The following is a 20,809-nucleotide window of genomic DNA, read 5'->3' on the forward strand; positions in this document are numbered from 1 at the left end:
CGCCATTCCCCCCCAGTTCCCCCTCCCCCCCAAACAGTAGCCCCAACCGACCAGAGGAGGCGCTAGTGCAGCGACCAGGACACACACCCACATTCGGCTCCCCACCCACAGACGGCCAATTTGTGTCTGTAGGGACCAAGCCGGCGGTAACGTAGGGATTCAAACTGGTGATCCCCGTGTTGGTAGGCAACAGAATAGACCGCTAGGTTACCGGGACACCCTCAGTTAATGTTTTATTAAGCTCAGAGAGGGAGGGTAGGTGGAGGTATCCAAGATAAGGTAGACAACTCAAACATCCTCTAATGCATTTTATTGAGATACATATGGTCCAACAAAACTGAAGATTCAACCTTTTATTTAAACATGTCTCACTTGGTACTTGCTTATACAGCTAGAGCAGCTCAGCTGTTTAGTCGGGGTTTTTTTTAAATCATTTTTTAAGTGCACATAAGTACATCACAGAGGGTGCAATATGAAGGACAGTATATACAAAGTTCCTGTGATAGATTTTGAAAGTAAAAACAAAATAGCTTAATACAGCCTACACTTCATATGAAACACTGATATACGTACAACCTTGTACAATTTGCAACACAGACATCCTTTGTCTATTTAATAGTCATAGTTTTAGACAACAAACACATTGTATTTATACTCTCAATCCACATGTTGCACTAAATGGATCCTTTCTTGACTGGCCTGACTCTGTAATATCATATCATGTTAACATGGTAAACAGGAGTTGCAACCACAAAACACATTAAGAGTTTTGCTTTTCCCTTCTGTTCCCGTTGTATCGACTAAAGTCCTGTTTGAGATTTACTTCAAATCAAAATACAGAACGTGAACACTGTACCATCAACATGAGAGTATGTAATAACCTCACAATCCCAAAGCAGTCAACCAAGGTGCGATAACCTCGGTAATGATAAGACGAGCCTTGTGTAATGTATCCGAAATAGACTGTACAAAGTTTATCATAGTTTATAAAGTTTCCATTATTTACTATGCGGCAGTCTGAGTTGGTCGATGAAGTATAGTGGGACTTGAGGAGGGATCAGAACTCGCTCTCCTCCAGGATCTCTTCCAGGGTCTCGCCTTGGGTTATATCTCCATCACTGCTGGACAGGCTCTTCCTGGTTAGGAAGTCTAGTCCGCAGCCCTTTAACCTCTGACTTTTAACATCTCCCGCTCTGCCTCTCTCATGCACGGCCACCTGAAGCAAGTGTGGATGTATGGTGGAAATGCCTTCTTCGTTTGATTCACTCTGCTGGGAGCCGTGAGCGTGGCGGCCTCGGTTGCACTTCCACAGGTGCTTCAGAGGTGCCCCCTGAAAGCAACATTTGACCTGGAAGCGGTTGGTGAACAGGAAAAGCTGCCAGCGTTTTTTCAGCGCTGCTTGGACCTTTAAACACACAAATTTAATCAAAACAGTTAGCAACCAGGCTGTTGCTTTACATCAGCTGTCAGTCATGTAATGAATTGAATAAGATAACTGACCTCTCCGTTGGCAAAACAGTACAACACAGCAACCACTAATCCCTGTAAAGGTGTAAAAGTTGAATATAAAAGCCTAAAAAAGTCAAAGTTTTCCAAAAATAATATTGTATAGCCCCTTTTCACTACCTTCCCCTTACCTGGAAGGAGCTGAGGGTGAGATTGAAGAAGTTCCTGAAGTAGCGATTGCGGCCCTCCATACATTCATCAACCATGAATATAAACACCACCTCATGGATCCCTAGCAAGGGGATCAGAACCAGCGTTGCTCTGGCCAAGCTAACATGGCACAGAAACATAGTACGGTTACAAAGGTCTCGAGTTACTCTAAGTTAAGAGGAAAGGAAATTGGCATCTTGTAAAAGGGTATATTTACAGTAGACCTCTAAAGTGTTGTCGTCACTGTGGGGCTCTCAAACTATATCCATTCGTTTTTCGCCTATAGTGAAAATGAATAAGGTTTTTGGATTCTTATTCTGCTCTACAAGACAAGGTGCTGACTGTTCATACCGTTCCAGTCATCCTGGCGTTCCTTCTCTCAGACAGTGGTTTTTTTATTTTTAGTAGTTTGATATATACACTAAATGTACAAAAGTATTGAGACACACCTCTCAATCATTGAATCCAGGTGTTTCATTCACTCATTGCCACAGATGTATGAAACCAAGCAGCTAGAAATGCAGTCTGCATTTACAAACATTTGTGAAAGAATGGGTTGTTCTGAAGAGCTCAGTGAATTCAAGCGTGGTACTGTCATAGGATGCCACCTTTGCAATGTCAGTTCGCGAAATTTCTTCCCTGCTAGATATTCCACGGTCAACTGTAAGTGGTATTATTGAAAACTGGAAGCGTATAGGAACAACAGCAACTCGGCCACGAAGTGGCAGACCACGTAAAGTCACACAGCGAGGTCAACGAGTGCTGAGGCGCATAGTGCGTAAAAGTCGCCAACGCTCTTTTGACCCAATAACTGCAGAATTCCAAACTTCCTTTGGCACTAACATCAGCACAAAAACTGTGCGCTGGGAGCTTCATGGAATGGGTTTCCATGGCCGAGCAGCAGCATGCAAGCCTTACATCACCAAGCAAAATGCCAAGCGTTCGATGGAGTGGTGTAAAGCACGCTGCCACTGGACTCTGGAGCAGTGGAAATGCGTTCTGTGGAGTGACGAATCACGCTTGTCTGACAGTCTGATGGACAAGTCTGGGTTTGGCGGATGCCAGGAGAATGTTACCTGCCTGACTGCATTGTGCCAACTGTGGCTAGGCCCCTTAGTTCCAGTGAAGGGGAATCTTAATGCTTCAGCATACCAAGACATTTTGTTCCAACTTTGTGGGAACAGTTTGGGCAGGGCCCTTTTCTGTTCCAGCATGACTGTGCCTCAGTGCACAAAGCAAGGTCCATTAAGACATGGTTGGGTGAGTTTGGTTTGGAAGAACTTGACTGGCCCGCACAGAGCCCTGACCTCAACCCCATCGAACACCTTTGGGATGAACTGGAACAGAGATTGTGAGCCAGGTCTTCTCGTCCAACGTCAGTGCCTGACCTCACAAATGCTCTTCTGGATGAATGGGCAAAAATTCCCACAGACACACTCCAAAATCTTGTGGAAAGCCTTCCCAGAAGAGTGGAAGTTGTTATAGCTGCAAAGGACCAACTCTATATTAATGCCAATAGATTTAGAATGAGATGTCATGAAAGCTCCTGTAGGTGTAATGGCCAGTTGTCCCAATACTTTTGTACATATAGTGTATGTCATCTGGACCAACTTCCTTTCCACTGTTCATCCTCATCATAGCTGCCCTCACTTCCTCCTAGCCATTTCTTAATGCAGCTTCAAAATAGATCAAAATCCACCTCAACCAATCTAGAAATGGCTAAGCAATCCTCAAAAGCAAAAAGAGGCAATGTTAGCATTGGACATAGTTAACATACCTATGTTTTTTTATTGGCCTGGAAAAGGTGTAGATCCGGAGTTTCTTTTTAGGGCATGACATTTACAGCACACTTTAGAGGTCTGTATAAAAAATTCTGAAAGAATCAAAGTGCAAAGTCCAAAAGGAAGAGAAGACCAAGCTTTGTCCATGGTCTGCGGGAGATTTACTAACACTGTACCAATTCCTTTGAAGCTGTAATGTAAGTGTGCCATGGCAGGGGAGAGTTTGAAATACCTGTATCTGTACTCTGTAAATTTCAGCTGATCTGCCTTTAGCTTGGAGAAAAGCAGCATCAGAATCTTGATGAATATAAAGAAAGTAACCTGAAAGGTAAAGCAGGGACAGTTTATGAAGACATAGAGGCTGCCTTAAATGTGCCTAAATGTGATTTTTTCCCCTGTGAAACACATTCGCAAATGCTGCTCTTTTAAGGGGAAGTATTCTAGGAAGTAATTAAAGCTGCAGGTCATGCTTGTGACTGCTAAACGGTGCATGCTGTTAGCTCACATGGTCTCATAAGACAAGAGCAGTTAAAATCAGTATGAAATCCTAATTACATTTCCCTTGAAATCAATGGCCTTTCGGAAGCCAGCCTGACCGACTAGCTTAGAGACTTGCATTGTGCCACGGTGTCATTTTTTGCAAAGCCAATAGAGGAGAGGATAGATTCTTCACGTACCAGTATGGATAAAGTAATGGGCCCCTTTATAATCCACCAGAACCATCTATTCACAATGGACCAGCACCTTAGAGCAGAACAGATTATGAGTCAAAAGAAGCAAAGAACACTCCTCAAAAGGGCAAAAAAACCAAAAAATCAGCATATTAAGAGGTATTTCATGGTCTGAATACTCATCCAGATGCTCACCCTTTATTTTCATATAAAATCATCATAACTGTCCATGGTGTCACAAACAAGAATGGCGTGCCTAAAAAGTATTATGGTTAGTAGCAGTAATACAAATGAAAGCAGATGCAGAAAGTACTTTTTCTCTTTCAATTCCACGCACACACACACACACACTATCTATACACAAGTCTAACATATGTATATACATTAGCGTGAGAAGAGGGGTGCACCCACCACTAGGGGAAGCTGCAGCCCCCCCAGTAGTGGCAGGTGGCTGTGTAACATCTTAGACCCAACAATATGCCTAATTTTTCCTAACGTACAAATGCAAAATAAATAAAACAGCTTTATTTTAAACAGTGGGCTAGGGCTGCGTGGAATGTACATTTTTTAACGCGCACCATACATACAAAACAATGACGTCATACTGTAGCGGTCGCTCTGACCATTGGCAGTTCTACGCTGGGGGAGCGCAATGGCTGATGGGACTGTTAGATTTAAAATTGTATTTTAATGATGTGGTGTTCATGTTGTGGTTATTCTTGTGTTGTTATTTGGGGGGAGTTTGACTCAGACCAAGTAGGAGACCGTTAACTGACTAACTGACTGTAGGATCGGGACTGGTACTGATCTCGCCACTTGAGACATCGGGAGGGGGTGGACTCGTTACGTTGTTGTCAGTTCTGGTCTGTTCTGGCTGGTGGGAATAAAAGAGCACTCCCAGGGTCGTGCAGTATATGGGGCACGGGAGTTGCGATTAAAAAGAGATCTCTGCCTCTCGACTCATTCTCCCACGCCAGCTCGCCACAATACTTTCCGTTTTGGCACCCCCCTCCCTTAAAACATCTTCTCGTGTGCCAGTGTATACACACAAAATCCATTATAGGCCCTTACCCCATGCTAAAAGCATGTATCTCTTCAGAAAGCATCTCTTGGTCAGCACCGCCGTGAAGAGGAGGGTGTGAAGGAAAATGGCTTCCACCAACAGCCAAAAGTAATTGCAGGCCACAAAGTACTCCATGACCAGCTTGGAAAGTTTGCACATCAGCGCAACCTAGTTTAGGAAACACTCAGTTAGACAGGCGCAAGAACAACAGGCTGATCACAACAATTCGTTGGTAAAAAGCATTCAAGTGAGATAATATCTCCTTCTCCGAAAATGAAAGATAAAGGCTCGATGAGGATACCGTGGAATTGTTGTAGGAGTTCCACCCGAGGTCATCTCTGGGTCGGTGGGAGTACATGATGTGCATCAGGATTTCTTTGATGAGGACCGCCACAGCTCTCATGATGAAGGACACAAACAGATTCATGTGGATGTAGTTCCTGGTGCAGTGGAGCTTCCTGGGTGAACATAGGAAACAATTTCAGAAAGGCATCGATCCATAGCTCCTGCACAACTGGATCGCAGGGAACCGGATTACTGAGGGCATGTGTCGTGACATACAAGACAATGACTAATGATCACATTAAATGCTAGGACATGAAAATGCTTCCCGGTTTTCATAATGTAATTCATGTTGATCGACTGTATCTATTGTCCCCTCATTATGCATCCAAGGCATATTGGGTGAGCCCCCCCCGCCAATATTGTGAAACCATGCAAAGCATCAGTCATCATTTAGCTAAAGCTGCTGGACCTGTGTCCCACGCCTTGTTCGTTCTCTACCAGAATGACTAATCATAAGGCCAAAATGACAAAATTCAAGCATGTCATCCACAGTTTAGATTAATTGTCAGTCAGTGGGTTAATAGCTTTTTTGGGCCCCACCCTTTTTCTCCCCAATTGTACCCGTCCAATTACCCCACTCTTCCGAGCCACCCCGGTCGCTGCTCCACCCCCTCTGCCGATCCGGGGAGGGCTGCAGACTACCACGTCTCCTCCAATACATGTGGAGTCACCAGCCACTTCTTTTAACCTGACAGTGAGGAGTTTCACCAGGGGGATGTAGCGTGTGGGAGGATCAAGCTATTCCCCCAAGTTCCCCCTCCTCCCTGAACAGGAGCCTCGACCGACCAGAGCAGGTGCTAATGCAGCGACCAGGACACATACCCACATCTGGCTCCCTACCCGCAAGACATGGCCAATTGTGTCTGTAGGGATGCCCGACCAAGCCGGAGGTAACACGGGAATTCGAACCGGCGATCCCCATGTCGGTAGCCAACGGAATAGACCAGTACGCTACCCAGATGCCCGAGTTAATAGCTTTTGGCCGACCCTCCTAACCGAGGTCACTAACCTGAGCACACCCATGAGGAGGGTGGCCGCCATGAGGGCAGAGAGGGACAGGGAATAACCGATGACTGAGACGATCCTCAGGGCAGTCTGGCGCAGTATCTCATCCTCCTAACACACACACACACACACACACACAGGGCTGAATAAAGAAGCACACTTGCTTTCTTTATCATACTTTCCAATAAAGAGCAGCCGTCTTTCTTCCAGTCAGCTCTCGAGATAACAACCGTGGTGGGAGGGCTAGAACAGCCATCAAAATTCCTTTATATACTGTGCAAAGGGACGATGCGAAGACAGAAATCGTCCAACACATTCCTGGCTTCCAGGCCTAAAAGTCAGCGAAAAGTGATACTCTGTATTTCACGGTCTCTTCCTCCTCACCTCTGCTTTAAAGTAATGCTGCTCTTGACATTCGGAGTCATCCCTCCAGGCCTCGGAGGAATTCTCTTGTAGTCGCCACATCCCGTTCACAAGACATTCTCTGTGCACTCTCCTAGAGCTTTCTGCATAGCACAGCAAAACACATTGAGGACTTCATAAATCACAGAGTGGATAGAGATCATTTACATTTCTAAATATCTATAGGCCACCTAATTACAATGCAAACTTTTTGATGACTTAACCGAGCTGCTTGTCTATAATCTGTATTGAATTTGACAGTGTAGTTATTGCTGGTGATTTAAACATCCATGATGACAACCCCCCAGGTCAGGTTCGCACCAGTAAAATGTTTATTTAGCCTTTCTCTTCCACACCTGCCCTCTCTTGGGTCTCAGTCAATGAGCTTGTAGATAATTTTAATTCTAAAATTACAGATATTATCGATACTATTGTACCCGCTAAGGTGATGGTGGTCTCTGGTAAGTAAAGATCTCCATGGAGATGTGCCACACTGGTCAGAATAGAAAAAAGAGAGTTTCATAAAGCTGAATGCAGGTGGCGAAAAACAAATCTTAATGTTCATTATGAAATCTATAAAGAGAGACTGCGCATTTATAATTTGGAATTGAGAAATGCAAGGTGGTCTTACGTCTTTGACATAATTGCCAAAAACAATAATAATGTACGTGCCTTATTTTCTACTGTCAACAGGCTAACAAACCCCCCAGTGGCAGTAGCCTCTGAATTTCTATCTACCAGGGCCTCCTTTATTGACAAAATTCAGAAAATTAGACAGGCAGCCAGTGCCTCCATACTAGGTACAGGGCATGTGTTGTCTCTAAGTCCACCTAAAATCACTTCAAATAGCAAGTCACAATTTGATCCCATCAACCATAAAAACGTGGGGGACATTATACAAGATCTTAAATCCTCCTCCTGCTGCCTTGATATTCTGCCAACAGGCTTTTTCAAAAATGCTTCTAACTGCATGTCCTCAGATCTTATACAAATTTTCACATCTCTTCTCTCAGGTCTCTTGCTACAGGCCCTGCAAATTGCAGTCATCAAGCCATTCTTAAAAAAAGAATAATCTAGACACTTCACTAATGAACAGTTATACGCCCATATCAAACCTCACATTTCTGAGTAAAATAATTGAAAAAGCTGTTTTCCAGTAAGCTCAACAACTTTTTGGCACTAAAAAACAGTTTTGATGTCTTTTAGTTAGAATTTCAACCACACCATAGCACTGAGACTGCTCTTGTTAAGGTCTTTAATTACATCCACTTAAACACAGACAGTGGCAGAATCTCAGTTCTGGTATTATTGGATCTCAGCGCTGCATTTGACACAGTTGACTACGACATATTACTGGACTGCTAAGAACACTGCGTGGGACTTTCTGGCACAGCACTAAACTGGTTTGAATCCTACTTAAAGGACAGGGACTACTTTGTGTCTATAGGTAATTAAAAATCTGAGCATACAAAAATGACCTGTGGCGTTCCCCAAGGCTCCATTCTGGGGCCGCTTCTGTTTAGCATCTATATGCTCCCACTGGTCCCGATTATGGAAAACAATGAATCCATAATAATGCAGACGACACGCAGATTTACATAACCATATCACCAGGGGACTACAATCCCATGCAAGCACTGAGTAAGTGCATTGAATAAATTAAATTAAATAAATTAGTGATTGGATGTCTCAGAATTTTCTTCAATTAAACAAAGATAAAACTGAAGTAATTGTCTCGGAAGCCAAAGAAGAATGATTAAAAGTCAGCACTCAGCTACAATCGGTCACGAATCAAGCCAGAAATCTTGGTATAGTTATGGACTCAGACCTGAATTTAGACAGCCACATTAATACAATTACAAAGTCCACCTACTATCAACTGAAGAATATATCAAGAATTAAAGGATTTATCAGCAGGATTAAAAAAAAAACCTGTCCATGCGTTTATCTTCAGTCAACTCGACTACTGTAATGGTGTCTTTGCAGGTCTTTCTAAAAAATTTGTCAAACAGCTGCAGCTGATTCAGAACACTGCTGCTCGAGTCCTTACTAAGACCAAAAGAATGGATCACATCACCCCAGTCCCGAGGTCGCTACAATGGCTCCCTGTCCATCAGAGAATTGATTTTAAAACTCTGCTCTTGGTTTATAAAGCACTGGGGGCCAAAAAAATAGGGCCATAAATTTCTGACCTACTGCTACACTATGAACCACCCAGACCGCTCAGATGGTCTGGGACAGGTCTGCTTTCTGTCCCCAGAGTCAAAACTAAACATGGAGAGGCAGCTTTCAGTTTTTATGCACCACATCTCTGTAACAGACTCCCTGAAAACTGCAGGTCTGCTGCAACTCCCAGCTCTTTTACATCTGGGCAGAAGACTTTTCTCTTTGCCGACGCCTTTTATTAAATAAAGCTTGAAGGTTTTGATTTTCATCTTACACTGCACTAACTTTTTCTCTTTTATTGGTTTCTAAATTTTTTTATTTGCTGCCTTATGTTGCTTCTCTTGATGCCTTTTGTGTGGAACACTTTGAATTGCCGTGTCGTGGAGATGTGCTATATGGATAAATTTTCCTTGCCCTGCCTTGCCTTGGTCAGGGGCACAGATGGGAGTGTTGGCCCTAACATGCATGTCTATTGATGTCTTTTTAGCTACTATGCAACAAATAGCTGGAATAAACTTCCAGAAGATTTGAGACTTGCTCCAACACTGACTACTCTTAAATCCATATTAAAAACGTGTGTTTATCGTTGCTCTCTGCTGAAGTGCAAACCTTGCACTTTGACTTTTCCAAAGCCGTAAACCTTGCATTACATTTTGATTTTATTCTTTTATTCTTTAATCTAAACATCTTTTATGAATTACTTTTTAAATCCTTTTTTATTCTTTGTTTTTTGTTTTTTTAGGTTAAGTTTATTGAATCTGCCTTGTGCATAAAATGTGCTCTATAAAATATGGCCAAATGCAAACTTTTGCCTCACACTTGCAGTAAACATTGCATGACTTTAGGCCATCTTTTTGGGCCATGCAAAAGTTGATTATATGACTGGCTAGGAGGGCTATCTGTCCCATGATCTGTCCCATGATTTATTCTCTTATAATGAATCCACTGCCACAAGATGTCTGAACGCAAGGTGCCGTTCAGATAAACCGATCGAAGCATTTTTACATTTATTGGCCATTACACAGCACATTTGTAGGTTTGGCATAGCTGTGTGGAGCAATGCAGCGTTTTGCCTGCCATTACCTTCGTTGATCCATGGTAAGTAGGAGGGACAGGGGACAGATACATTCCCAGGAGAGGAATGTGGCCAGCACACAAACCTATCAAAAGTCCCATTGCAGTAGATTCCTGAAATGCAACGAGAAAAGCGTTGACGAAACCACTGAAAAAGTCCAATGTGGCAGTTTTAGCTAAATATATGACATGGTATATGACTTTAAATGTGTACATTTATACAAATACATGTTGCTCACCAGTTTTGGGGAGTGAACTCGCTGCAAGAGTCTTGTTGCAGTTCTCCCAATATTTGGTCCGCTTGGATATCGCATTTTGAAGCACTGAGGCTGAAACCTTGGGTAAAAATAATGATAATCATAATAATACGAACTCAGCAGCACTGATTGAAGTGTTTCATTCCAAAATGAGGAATCCACCGTTCCAGCACCCTCTTAATACACAGTCACCATGAAACAAAATCAGCATCAGAATCAGAATCATGTTTATAGGCCATGTAGGTTTGCACTACAATGGAATTTAGGTCAGTGTACTTAACACAGAATAACAACACTACAACACAAGAATCTTCAGATATATACACAAGGATTGACTTATACAGAAAAACATGACTCATGAATCCTGAAAAGTTGAATCAGTTCATCTGGACACAACGTTTATTGAGAGAGGAACATCTCATCACTCATCTAAGTGACCTTTTCAGTCTAAACTGGCTGCAGGTATCCCCACCCTTATCGGTAATTATGCAACTGTATTGTTTATAAGGGTGGGGATGCCTGCAGCCAGTTTAGACTGGAGAGGTCACTTAGATGAGTGATGAAACGTTCCTCTCTCAATAAACGGTTTTTTTTTCTCCAGATGAACTGATTCAATTTTCTGTGATTTCCTTACCTGGATTATTGAGCAAGACATGACACATGAATAAACTCTTTTAAAACCACGATTTACAACCTCTGCGTTTTAAATGCATGCACATAACATGCTATTTTAAATATCAAGCATTTAATGCATTTTTTATATCAAGTCATTAATATCAGAAAATGAACACAGCAGTTTAAAGCAATTCATCACGCATCTTATTCAACAGCATAGTAAGCCACAACAGTGCAGTACATAATGTCAGCCAGCAGGTGGGGGTATGGCTCAGGACCACCTTCGTGTGGAGACGTGAGAACGCATTTTAACCAGGTCCAGACATCCTACCAACCCTCACTGCATTAGTTGTTCACATGTATATCTACATGATATGAATACACACAACACCATGTCTGCGTACTGGTGTAGAAATTACACATCTAAGAGTCGGACTGACGTTCGTCGTATCGAACTGTGCGGTAATATAAAGTATAATATTTCAGACCTATTATTTTTTTTAATTTTTTTGAGAACTGTCGGTCAGCAGATTGGTTTTATCATTACTTTAGACGCCAAAATTGTGCATCACGATATGACAATAATGCAGATGTGATCGTGATGCGATAGCAGTGGAAGGCGATAAAGGACAATATCAGACTGGTGACTGAGCATCCACACACACACATCCTATATTATCACCAAAACAGAAACAAGATCGAATGAAATTTGTCAAATAAATCATTTATTATATTAAATTAAATTTTTTCTTTCATCACTTTTATTTTTGTTTTCCTTTTCTCCTGGTAGAAATACCAAATAATGGAGGAACTGGAGGTTGCACCGATTTTAATACACGACATCCAAAGTAAGGTTTGTTTGTTTTTGACCACACGGTCTTTACAGTGTGTTTAACTGTATGATAAGTTTCACACGTTGACTTTTTATTTGTACTTTTGTCCAGCTATCAGCATGTCCTCTGCTGAGTTCAATGCTGAATCCAACATGTCAGCTCAGCTCGTACATCAGGTAGGCATCAGTCCTGCTCTGGCCTCATCCTTATTTCATAGTTACATAAAAACGTCAGCTGTTATCAATGAAATATACGATTATGGACTCAAACAGGTGAACAAAGCCTAATTTTTCATTACAAGTAGTGTGTGTGCGTGTGTGTGTGTGTTAAAATTAGTATTAACTGTATTCAGGGGCCCTCAGGTAAAATTAGGAATTGATGAATGAATGTAAATCACTGAACTGCCACACAGGTCTAGTAGTTACATGGGTGTGAGCAAGCCTGCCTGTAAGTGCGCATGTATTGTGTGTGTGTGTGTGTGTGTGAAAGATGTAACATTTACCTGGAGATTGGGAAGAAAGAAGAGCAGGAGCAGGAGCATGTCTTTTCCTATTGCCCATGTGCTCTTGTGCCAGGGCGGCAGCAGGATTGTCATGGTGGACCGTCTCCAAACGAGCCGTTCTCAGCCTCACGCAACATCCCTGAACCCGCCGGCTCCCGCTGGACCCTCACCCATCCTCGGGTTTCTGACCACTTCAACACTGCGTGCAGAACGGACACGCGAACGAATGCGTGCCTCTTCAACCAGGTCCTTCTCTGCTTGTTGTTAATTAATTAGCCGCTAATTTTAAACTTCTCTACTATCCCACAGAATATCCTACAAGTCTGCTCAGCTGTCGAGGGTCCTCTTGGTTGGATTTTCAAAATACCAAGCGTGACAGAGGATCGTGTCCTTCATCTGACCGTGTCGGCGGCACTGCTCCTTGGTCGGGATCTGTTCAGAGTTGCTGCTCGTGAAAGTCTCTCGCGGCTTTCCAGGCCTCCTTCCCCCGTGAGTCTCCCAGTGAAGTTTTTCTTCAGTCCCCTCCACTATGTCGACTCCCGTCGTCCCTCGGTGGACCTCACTGGCCAAGTGGTCCTCAGCGAGCAGCTGGCTGTTGTGTTTGTAAAAAGTCTGGTCTGGATGTGTAAGGAGAAGTCCTCGGGATGTGGGGGAGAGGTGGTGGGTGTCCGCGCCGCCTGCAGAGAGCGACTGTGGATTCTCACCGACAACCTGCCTGCCTCCTCTCCCACCCCGGTCCTCCCCTGACCAATCAAGATAAGGCCCCGGGAGAGCCGGCTACGTAACTCGACTAACTTTGTTGTGTGGGGAAAACGTAATGACACGAGGGCGGATGGGAACACACCATCACTCAGATGTGCAATCACCGAGGCCTTGCCCATATACAACAACACCGACACACATGTGTGTACCAGCACACGTGTGCGCAGACACAGACACCAACTGTATTGTACAAAAAAAAAAACAAAAAAAAAAGCAGTGTTGCCCCCCTGTGTGGTTAAAAGAGGCTCGGTGGCAGTTTTATGTGGGTCTCTCAACCAAGTAAGTGGGATTTACCCAGACCTTTTGACACTAATGGTGATCCAATGTAAACTCAGGCGACTGCAAAAGCTTTATCAGTCTCCCAGCCAAACACAGGAAACCTGGCGGCCAAAGAAAAGTAGAATTTAGTCGGCACTGCGCATCTGTGATGTGAGGTCCACATTCAGGGGCATTATCTGACAAAATCTACAGTTAAATGTTATAATAATGTTAGGGGCGTCTGGGTGGAGTGGCGGTCTATTCCGTTGCCCCCCAATACGGGGATCGCCGGTTTGAATCTCCGTGTTGCCTCCGGCAATTGGCCATGTCTGCTGGTGGGAAGGCGGATGTGGGTATGTGTCCTGGTCGCTGCACTAGTGCCTCCTCTGGGTGGTCTGGGCGCCTGTTTGGGGGAGGTGGGGGGGAGGAAATGGGGGGAATAGTGTGATCCTCCCAGGCGCTACGTCCCCCTGGCAACACTCCTCACTGTCAGGTGAAAAGAAGCGGCTGGCGACTCCACATGTATCGGAGGAGTTATGTGGTAGTCTGCAGCCATCCCCGGATCGGCAGAGGGGGTGGAGCAGCGACTGGGACGACTCGGAAGCGTGGGGTAATTGGCCAAGTAAAACTGGGAGAAAAAGGGGGAAATACCCCCCCACACACAAAAAAGCGTAGGGTAATTGGCCAAGTATAATTGGGGGAAAAAGGGGGAAATACCCCCCCAATTTTTTTTTATAAGAATGTAAGGTACCTTAACCCCGAGAGCCATTGGCATGGGAGGAGGATTTAAAGCTTCTGCTGCTGCTGCTTTAATCACATTTAATACAGTGCACGTTAATGACAACATCTACCCCTGCCCGTAAAATACCACCTCAGATCACATGTGTATTTATAGGGCCCCATAAATTATAAAGTACTTTACAGTGCATTAAGTGATCTGGCAATAAAAGGCACAGGCAGGAGACGTCTTGCAGTCCACGATCAGTCACAGTGACTGTCAGCGGAAGAAAATAACGCCGACACAAAAGTGATTCATCAAGCATAGCGCGCAATAAGAAAGAAGCAGGTGAAAGTGGAAGCCACGCTAATCTGGTTTAGAGTAAAGCATTTAAAACTCATCTGGGGTAATCGTGTTTACGTGGCATGGAGATGGAGGACCAGGATGGACCTGTGGTATGGCTGTGACAGCGAAGCCATTCTGCACATGCAGGAAGTGTATACACAGTGACCTGTCAATGGGGATATACAGAAGTTCGAGTGAAATCAGATTATTTCAAATTTGGCTCCGTACGCGGGCTGTGAAAGACTCATAAATCCCTATTATGTTCTTAATGCAAGAAAAAACAAAACCCCCAAAAAACAAAACAGAAAAATCAAAATGGTGTTAAGTCCATTTTCATGCAGACGTAGCCTTGGGGCAGTAGCTGTCGTATCGCTGACTTTGTTTTGGGCAGATAGTGAAGAGGCTGCCAAGAAGGTTATGATGGTTTGGATGCTGTGGAGACTGTCCAGAGGTGTAAACTCCTCTAGGACAGTTCATGTGTCTGCCAGGAACTAATCTAATTGATAAAACTGATAGATAGATAGATAGATAGATAGATAGATAGATAGATAGATAGATAGATAGATAGATAGATAGATAGATAGATAGATAGATAGATAGATAGATAGATAGATAGACAGATAGACAGATAGATAGATAGACAGACAGACAAGACAGACAGACAGTGTAATTTGGTTTTTAAGCTGCATCAGACCTGAATTCAGACCTGAATTTCACTTGTCAAGTTAACCATTTACCAAATGCCCCCCCACACACACACACACACATAAAACATCCTCATGACTGTTAGCCTCTGGCAGGTTTAAGTAAGATTTGAAAGGAGATAAATCTTACTCCTAAAGTGCACAGTGCCATACTGTACGTTTCACTGTGCACATCCCTGCCTATCTATGCATGCATACAGCTGAACTGCAATATCGTCCAAATCTGTGAATGCTTGAGGCTTACAGATACTTTGATTTGTTGTTTCACATCTTAATATATTGAGCCATTTCTCAAGTGCTTTCCCACGATCTTTACCTTGGGATTAATATTATAGTGCTGCACGATTTGGTGAAAAAGTCACACTGCGGCGGCTGCACCTAAGAGCTTGAGACAATCACATTAATGTTCTGTGGGCCCTTTAAGAGTTAGACGGGCCTCGCAAGACGACAGTTCCGGGGGGGGGGGGGGGTTAGCTGGTAGCTGGTTAAGCTGGTTAGCTTGTGTATCCTGTTTTTGGTGGAAGGAATAAAATGACCCGGCAAGGGCCTTAAAAGAGAACCCGTCACCTTGTCTCTTTATTCCTGCGCTCCCACAACCGACTCTGTGCATAACGGTAGTCCACTGACTTCCGGTTTCTACTGCAGCGGTCATATCAGTTTCCTGTTTGTTGACATGTGCTGTTGACAATGGTATATTTTTCGCGATGCCTGCACGATTGACCATGGATAAATGTCAATGACATGCACAGAATTGTCGACAAACTTTCACCTGCGCCTACCAGCAAACGGGTGAAAAAAATTTTTTTTTTTTGCATTTATTTGCATTAAAGCAGGCTGGCTGAGCACTGCAAAACATAAATGGCAAAAAAAAAACAAAAAACATGTAATAACTTCATACTGGAAAATCTGAGCCAGTTACGTGAATTAAACGACTGTTACACACCTCAGGCTGAGGAGATTCCTGGAAAGCAAATGCAGAATGCAACACAAGTCACAAAAAAAGGCTTGAAAATGTTCATGCTGATGTGAAATGAAATATAATCACGCAACACATGTTCCCACAAATCAGGTTGACCTCCTTTTGGGACACACGTTTGCAACGAGCTCTTCAACACGTATAAATAGCCATAAATTCACAGAGAGAATTTCAAGTGAAAGTTCAATCAGGTCAGATGTATCTGCATGCGACTGCGTCTTCCCTGCACACCCGCAGCGAGCCGGTCCCGCTCCGGCAAAGTGTGATGGGGGGGGGAGTCAACACATGTTAGGTAAACACAGCAATCGGGGAGAGGAGAGGCCCCGATAGGTGAGCACACAAATGTTTAGTCTGGTGTAAATGGGTGAAAAAAGTGTTTAGCAGAGAGGACAGGTGCTATGTGCGAAGTTAAACAGGTTACAGTGCGGCCTGCGTAAACTGTTTGGGTCTCTGATGCAGGCGGGCCCACTGGGTACGAAGCTTTGATCATTTTTCAGGTGCAAAGCGCAAACACTTCCTGGTAGAGAGCAACCCTGCCATGAGAAAACGGCGAAGTCAGTAGCCAGATCCATCCCATCCTGTCAAAGCCGCGAGGGAAGACACACGATATATGCGCAGGGCACATATTATCAACTGTATAGAACACACCTATTGCACGTGTAAGTGAGACAAGTGAAGCAAGATACCGAAAAGTGCTTAGAGAGCTAATTTCTTAACGCATTTAGACATAGATGTAGTGCACACGGAACCTACAACCTTGTATTTACATGACCATCTTGTTTGTTCGTGTGTGTGTGTGTGTGTGTGTGTGTGTGGACAGTATATGTATGTAGCCTCCACATGTTTACATTCTTGGAGCAACAGAGTGATGGCAGGGCCTTCGCTGGGTTGCGGGGTGGAGGCGGGGGTGAAGAGCCCGTCAGCTTTCAGCCGGAAAAACAAACAGTGGCAAGCGGGGTTGGTGAGAGCCTGGAGCCTGGGGACACACAGGAACATCCTGTCCATCGGTCCGCTTGGGTCAACACCAGATATAGCTTGAGGTTGGGGGGTGGGGAGGGGGGTGCTGCGTGTCTCTGTAGCCAACTAACAACGTCACTGCACGTAGCGTAGGTAGCGCCTGGCCCGAGGGCCACGGCTGTCTACAACAAGCAACCACATCGTTATATCTTTTTAAGTGTGCTCTTCAATTAGAGGCAAAATGCTGGAGCAGGTTTCCTGCAAAGTATTTGAATCTTGTAAGAAGTGTCCAAAAAATGTTAAGGGCTTTCCTTATGGCAAGGTTAGACATGACACACTACCTTATCATGCGGCACACAAACATGGATGGTGGGTTTCAGGGTAGGAGTATATTGCATTGACCCGATGGGCCCGGGGTTTGGAGCTTAATGGGCTATGTAAGCAGCGTCATCTTTGACCTGTGTGTTCACAACGCCACATTTCCTGGTCAGACTCATTTGTGCCACGGTATAGATAAACATGAGGCAAGATGAGTAAGCAACAAAAAAGGCACAAGACCAGCATTAGGTCAGTGTGTGTGTGTGTGTGTATATGTGTGTGAGTGGTTTTGACATCACCGCCCTGCCGCTGATTTTCATCAAGATACAACAATAGGGCTCTCCTAGTTCTTTGTGTGTTAGCAATTCCCGGAGATCTTGTTGATCTATCCTCTTCTCTTTTTTGTTAAACTGTATGAAGAACGTTTTTCAGCGCAAACTGGCCAAAAGTGACACCCTGGTTCCTGCAGCGGGACATAAAGCAGGCCATTGAGTTGGTTTATAAGGCTATGACACAGGATTCAACCCTCTAATTCCCTTTCGACTGCTCCCCCGTGTCCTTAGGCTTGGATGAGGTTTGATAGAGATGCTCCTCATATTACTCATCTTCCACATATATACCCCCCCACCCCACCCCACCCCGCTTTCTCTACCTTTCTTCTCGGCGGACGCTATGGTCAGCGCTCCCCTTTCAACGAAAGCCCTGCTCATTGGTCCGCATTTACAATTACGCGTAACGCGCATCCATGTTGTTTTCCACATGCACGGCTGCGGCTATTTTTGTGAGGGGGCCTGCTGGAGATGGAGAGAGAGATTAGCCGCGCTTCAGGAAAACAGAGAGGGGGGGCTTTGTCAGCCCCGCAGTCCAGAGATTTATTATCCATTTACATTCTCCCAAACACACACCGAGCATCAGAGTCCAAACACGGGGCCAAGGGTCCTACATAGCCTCATGCGGGATCAACATTTGGAACAGAACTTTTCCACTATAAGTGTACAACTTGCTGGCTAAAGTTATGAAAAGTGTTACTACGTTCAAAAGGCATATTTGCTGAGCAGAAATTCCCATCGATGGTGAACAGCGATGAATTTAATCGAACCATTCTTAATGCGTTTGTATGTGCGCTAACAGTTTATATTTGGTAACGAGCTCATTACAAATTGTGCAAAGTTTAAACTGGTGAAAGGTTGACTTTGCCCAGTGGCAGATAAGATGTTCTGAAATGAAGTGACAGAGCAGCCTTATTATGAATTCCACGGCACTTCTAGGCAAGACACGCCCGGCGCAGCATTCGAGTGCTAGGATTGGCCAGGGCTCGTTGCCTCCGTTGGTTGGGTTGGTTAAGGTTAGGGCGGGGTTAGGGTTAAAGGTTAGCTAATCAGAGGCAGAGTAAGGGCAGGTCTTCCTAGAATCCTCGCGCCTGGATGCCACGCGGGGCGTGTCTTGCCTAGAAGTGCCGTGGGATTCATAATAAGGCAACGGAGCAAAGCGTCATGTCGTATTTTCCAGTGGCGGCTGGCCAGTACAGGGCGCCGGGGCGCCGCCCCCTTCAAATAACACGAGATGAAAATCTACTTAAACATGTTAAATACAATTTAGTTGTACAATGCAAATAATGATGAAATAAAAGCGTTTTTCAACACCTTTCAGCAGCCATTAAATATCGGTTCCAAATGGTATTTGGTTAATTTCTGTCTGAATACATATACTTCCTGGGTGAGGGGCACCGGCCAAACGAAACCTTATGTAAGCCCTCAAACTTGTGGCGAGCGGGTGACCTGAGGCTGCTGTCTGATTGGCTACTTCAGATTTTCCATGGGGCGCAGTTCTGTGCGCCCCAGACACTCCCACTTTTATTGGCAGCGAATTGGTATTGTTTTAACATTTTTTGATCTAATGTGATTGGACAATTCTCGTGGCTGTCGATCATGTTCACACCCACCATGACGCCTCGTCTCAACTGTCAATCATCCACCGTCTACGAACCCTGATAAAATCTATAGGCTACATTGTCCATCTTAATAACGCTGTGACTGTGTGGACATTAAAGCAGCTGTCAGGTGTGCTGTGCCAAGGTAAATTGCGCCCCCCCCCCCCAAAAAAAAAATTTTTAGCACCAGCCGCCACGCACTGATTTCTCTGCAGAAATCCGCGAACAGCTGAATTACAAGAGCTGTAATTCGAGCATTTGAGCCACGCACTAGATGCTGAAAGTTGCCGGGGGCCACGTACGCATGCACCAAGCAATAAAATCATTAAATAATCAAGGTAGTGAACTCTGCACATTCTGTATGAGGAGTTATCCTGTTTTCTGTTACTTTGTATATTTCCAGCTTCAGTGAAATATGTCCCATGTTCTCTCTGTTAGCATGTTTTCGTACTTTTACCCCAAGATTGTTTTGCCCTGGCCTGCAGATAACTATCTGATAATTAATTTTTCAAGCGTTTATCTGTTTTTGTTGGCAGCTCTGTATACACACACTAAGACGCTGGACAGTTTTCTGCTGAGGCTCGAAATCCAGATTTTTTTTTTTTTTTGCTGGGGGAGAAGACTGTGTGCCGTGCATCTGCCGTTGCATCACAGAATCTTGTTCCATTTTTGTTTGTTCTCAAAGCCAAGGCAAAAGATAACAACACTTCATATCAGAGAGTGAGGCTGCAGAGCGACACTGTTAGCAAAGGAACGTAATCAAACAAACACATCAAACCCAAGACATGGACTCCCAAAGGGACTCAGTGACAGCACAAGGCCAGTTTGGTTAAATCGCTGCAGAACCACAAAACCTCAGCATCCAGTACGCTACTTTCAGGAATCAGGAACCAGGACAGTTTGTTGTCATTTCTTTCATACTTTCGTACACAAAAGAAAAAAAATTCAGTTTCCCACAGCCGATAGCAGTGCAACACAAAGACAAAAACGCACATCCCAAATTTCCCAAAAACGACACCACCAAAAACAGAAAGAACAAAGCAAAAAAAAAAACAAAACAAAAACCTATTAACAGTCCAACAACACAGTCCAAATATTCCACTATCCAGAGAACGAACGCAAGCCAGGATGACTGTTAGAACTGCCGGTCTGCATGGGCTAGCAGTTCACTTAGCCAGCCACGCTTCCGTGTCCTGTTCAGACCGCCCTCGGTGTTTCCTCCTCGGGCAAAGCTCCGGCAGAGCCGTGGTCCCTGGGCCCACTGGATGAAGCAGACTAGGCTCCCCCAGCCAATCCAACGCCAGCTCTCCCAGCCAGACACCTTCGACACACCTCCCCGCACTCCACACGATGACACTAAAACACAGTCAATGCTAGGCAAGGCCGCCGCCAGACCACCCTCAGTGTTATCGGAACTGCAGGTCTGCATGGGCTAGCAGTTAGCTCAGCCTGCCCCGCTTCCACGTCCTGT

General features: G+C 44.5%; 1 protein-coding gene across 1 annotated transcript; it reads right to left on the reverse strand.

Annotated features, from left to right (window-relative positions):
* Positions 1–303: 303 nt before the first annotated feature.
* On the reverse strand, positions 304–12,612 carry LOC130127809 (glucagon-like peptide 2 receptor). Its single transcript, XM_056297531.1, has 13 exons — positions 12,371–12,612; positions 10,403–10,499; positions 10,173–10,277; positions 6,906–7,027; positions 6,526–6,632; positions 5,473–5,629; positions 5,180–5,339; positions 4,304–4,364; positions 4,115–4,181; positions 3,670–3,758; positions 1,638–1,776; positions 1,501–1,542; positions 304–1,405 (listed from the first exon to the last, which is right to left on the reverse strand). The coding sequence occupies exons 1-13, from the start codon at positions 12,461–12,463 to the stop codon at positions 1,058–1,060; spliced, it is 1,587 nt and encodes a 528-aa protein (XP_056153506.1). The 5' UTR covers positions 12,464–12,612; the 3' UTR covers positions 304–1,057.
* Between the last annotated feature and the right edge of the window lie 8,197 nt (positions 12,613–20,809).

This window comes from Lampris incognitus, chromosome 17, assembly GCF_029633865.1.
Source record: "Lampris incognitus isolate fLamInc1 chromosome 17, fLamInc1.hap2, whole genome shotgun sequence".
Classification (NCBI taxonomy): Eukaryota; Metazoa; Chordata; class Actinopteri; order Lampriformes; family Lampridae; genus Lampris; species Lampris incognitus.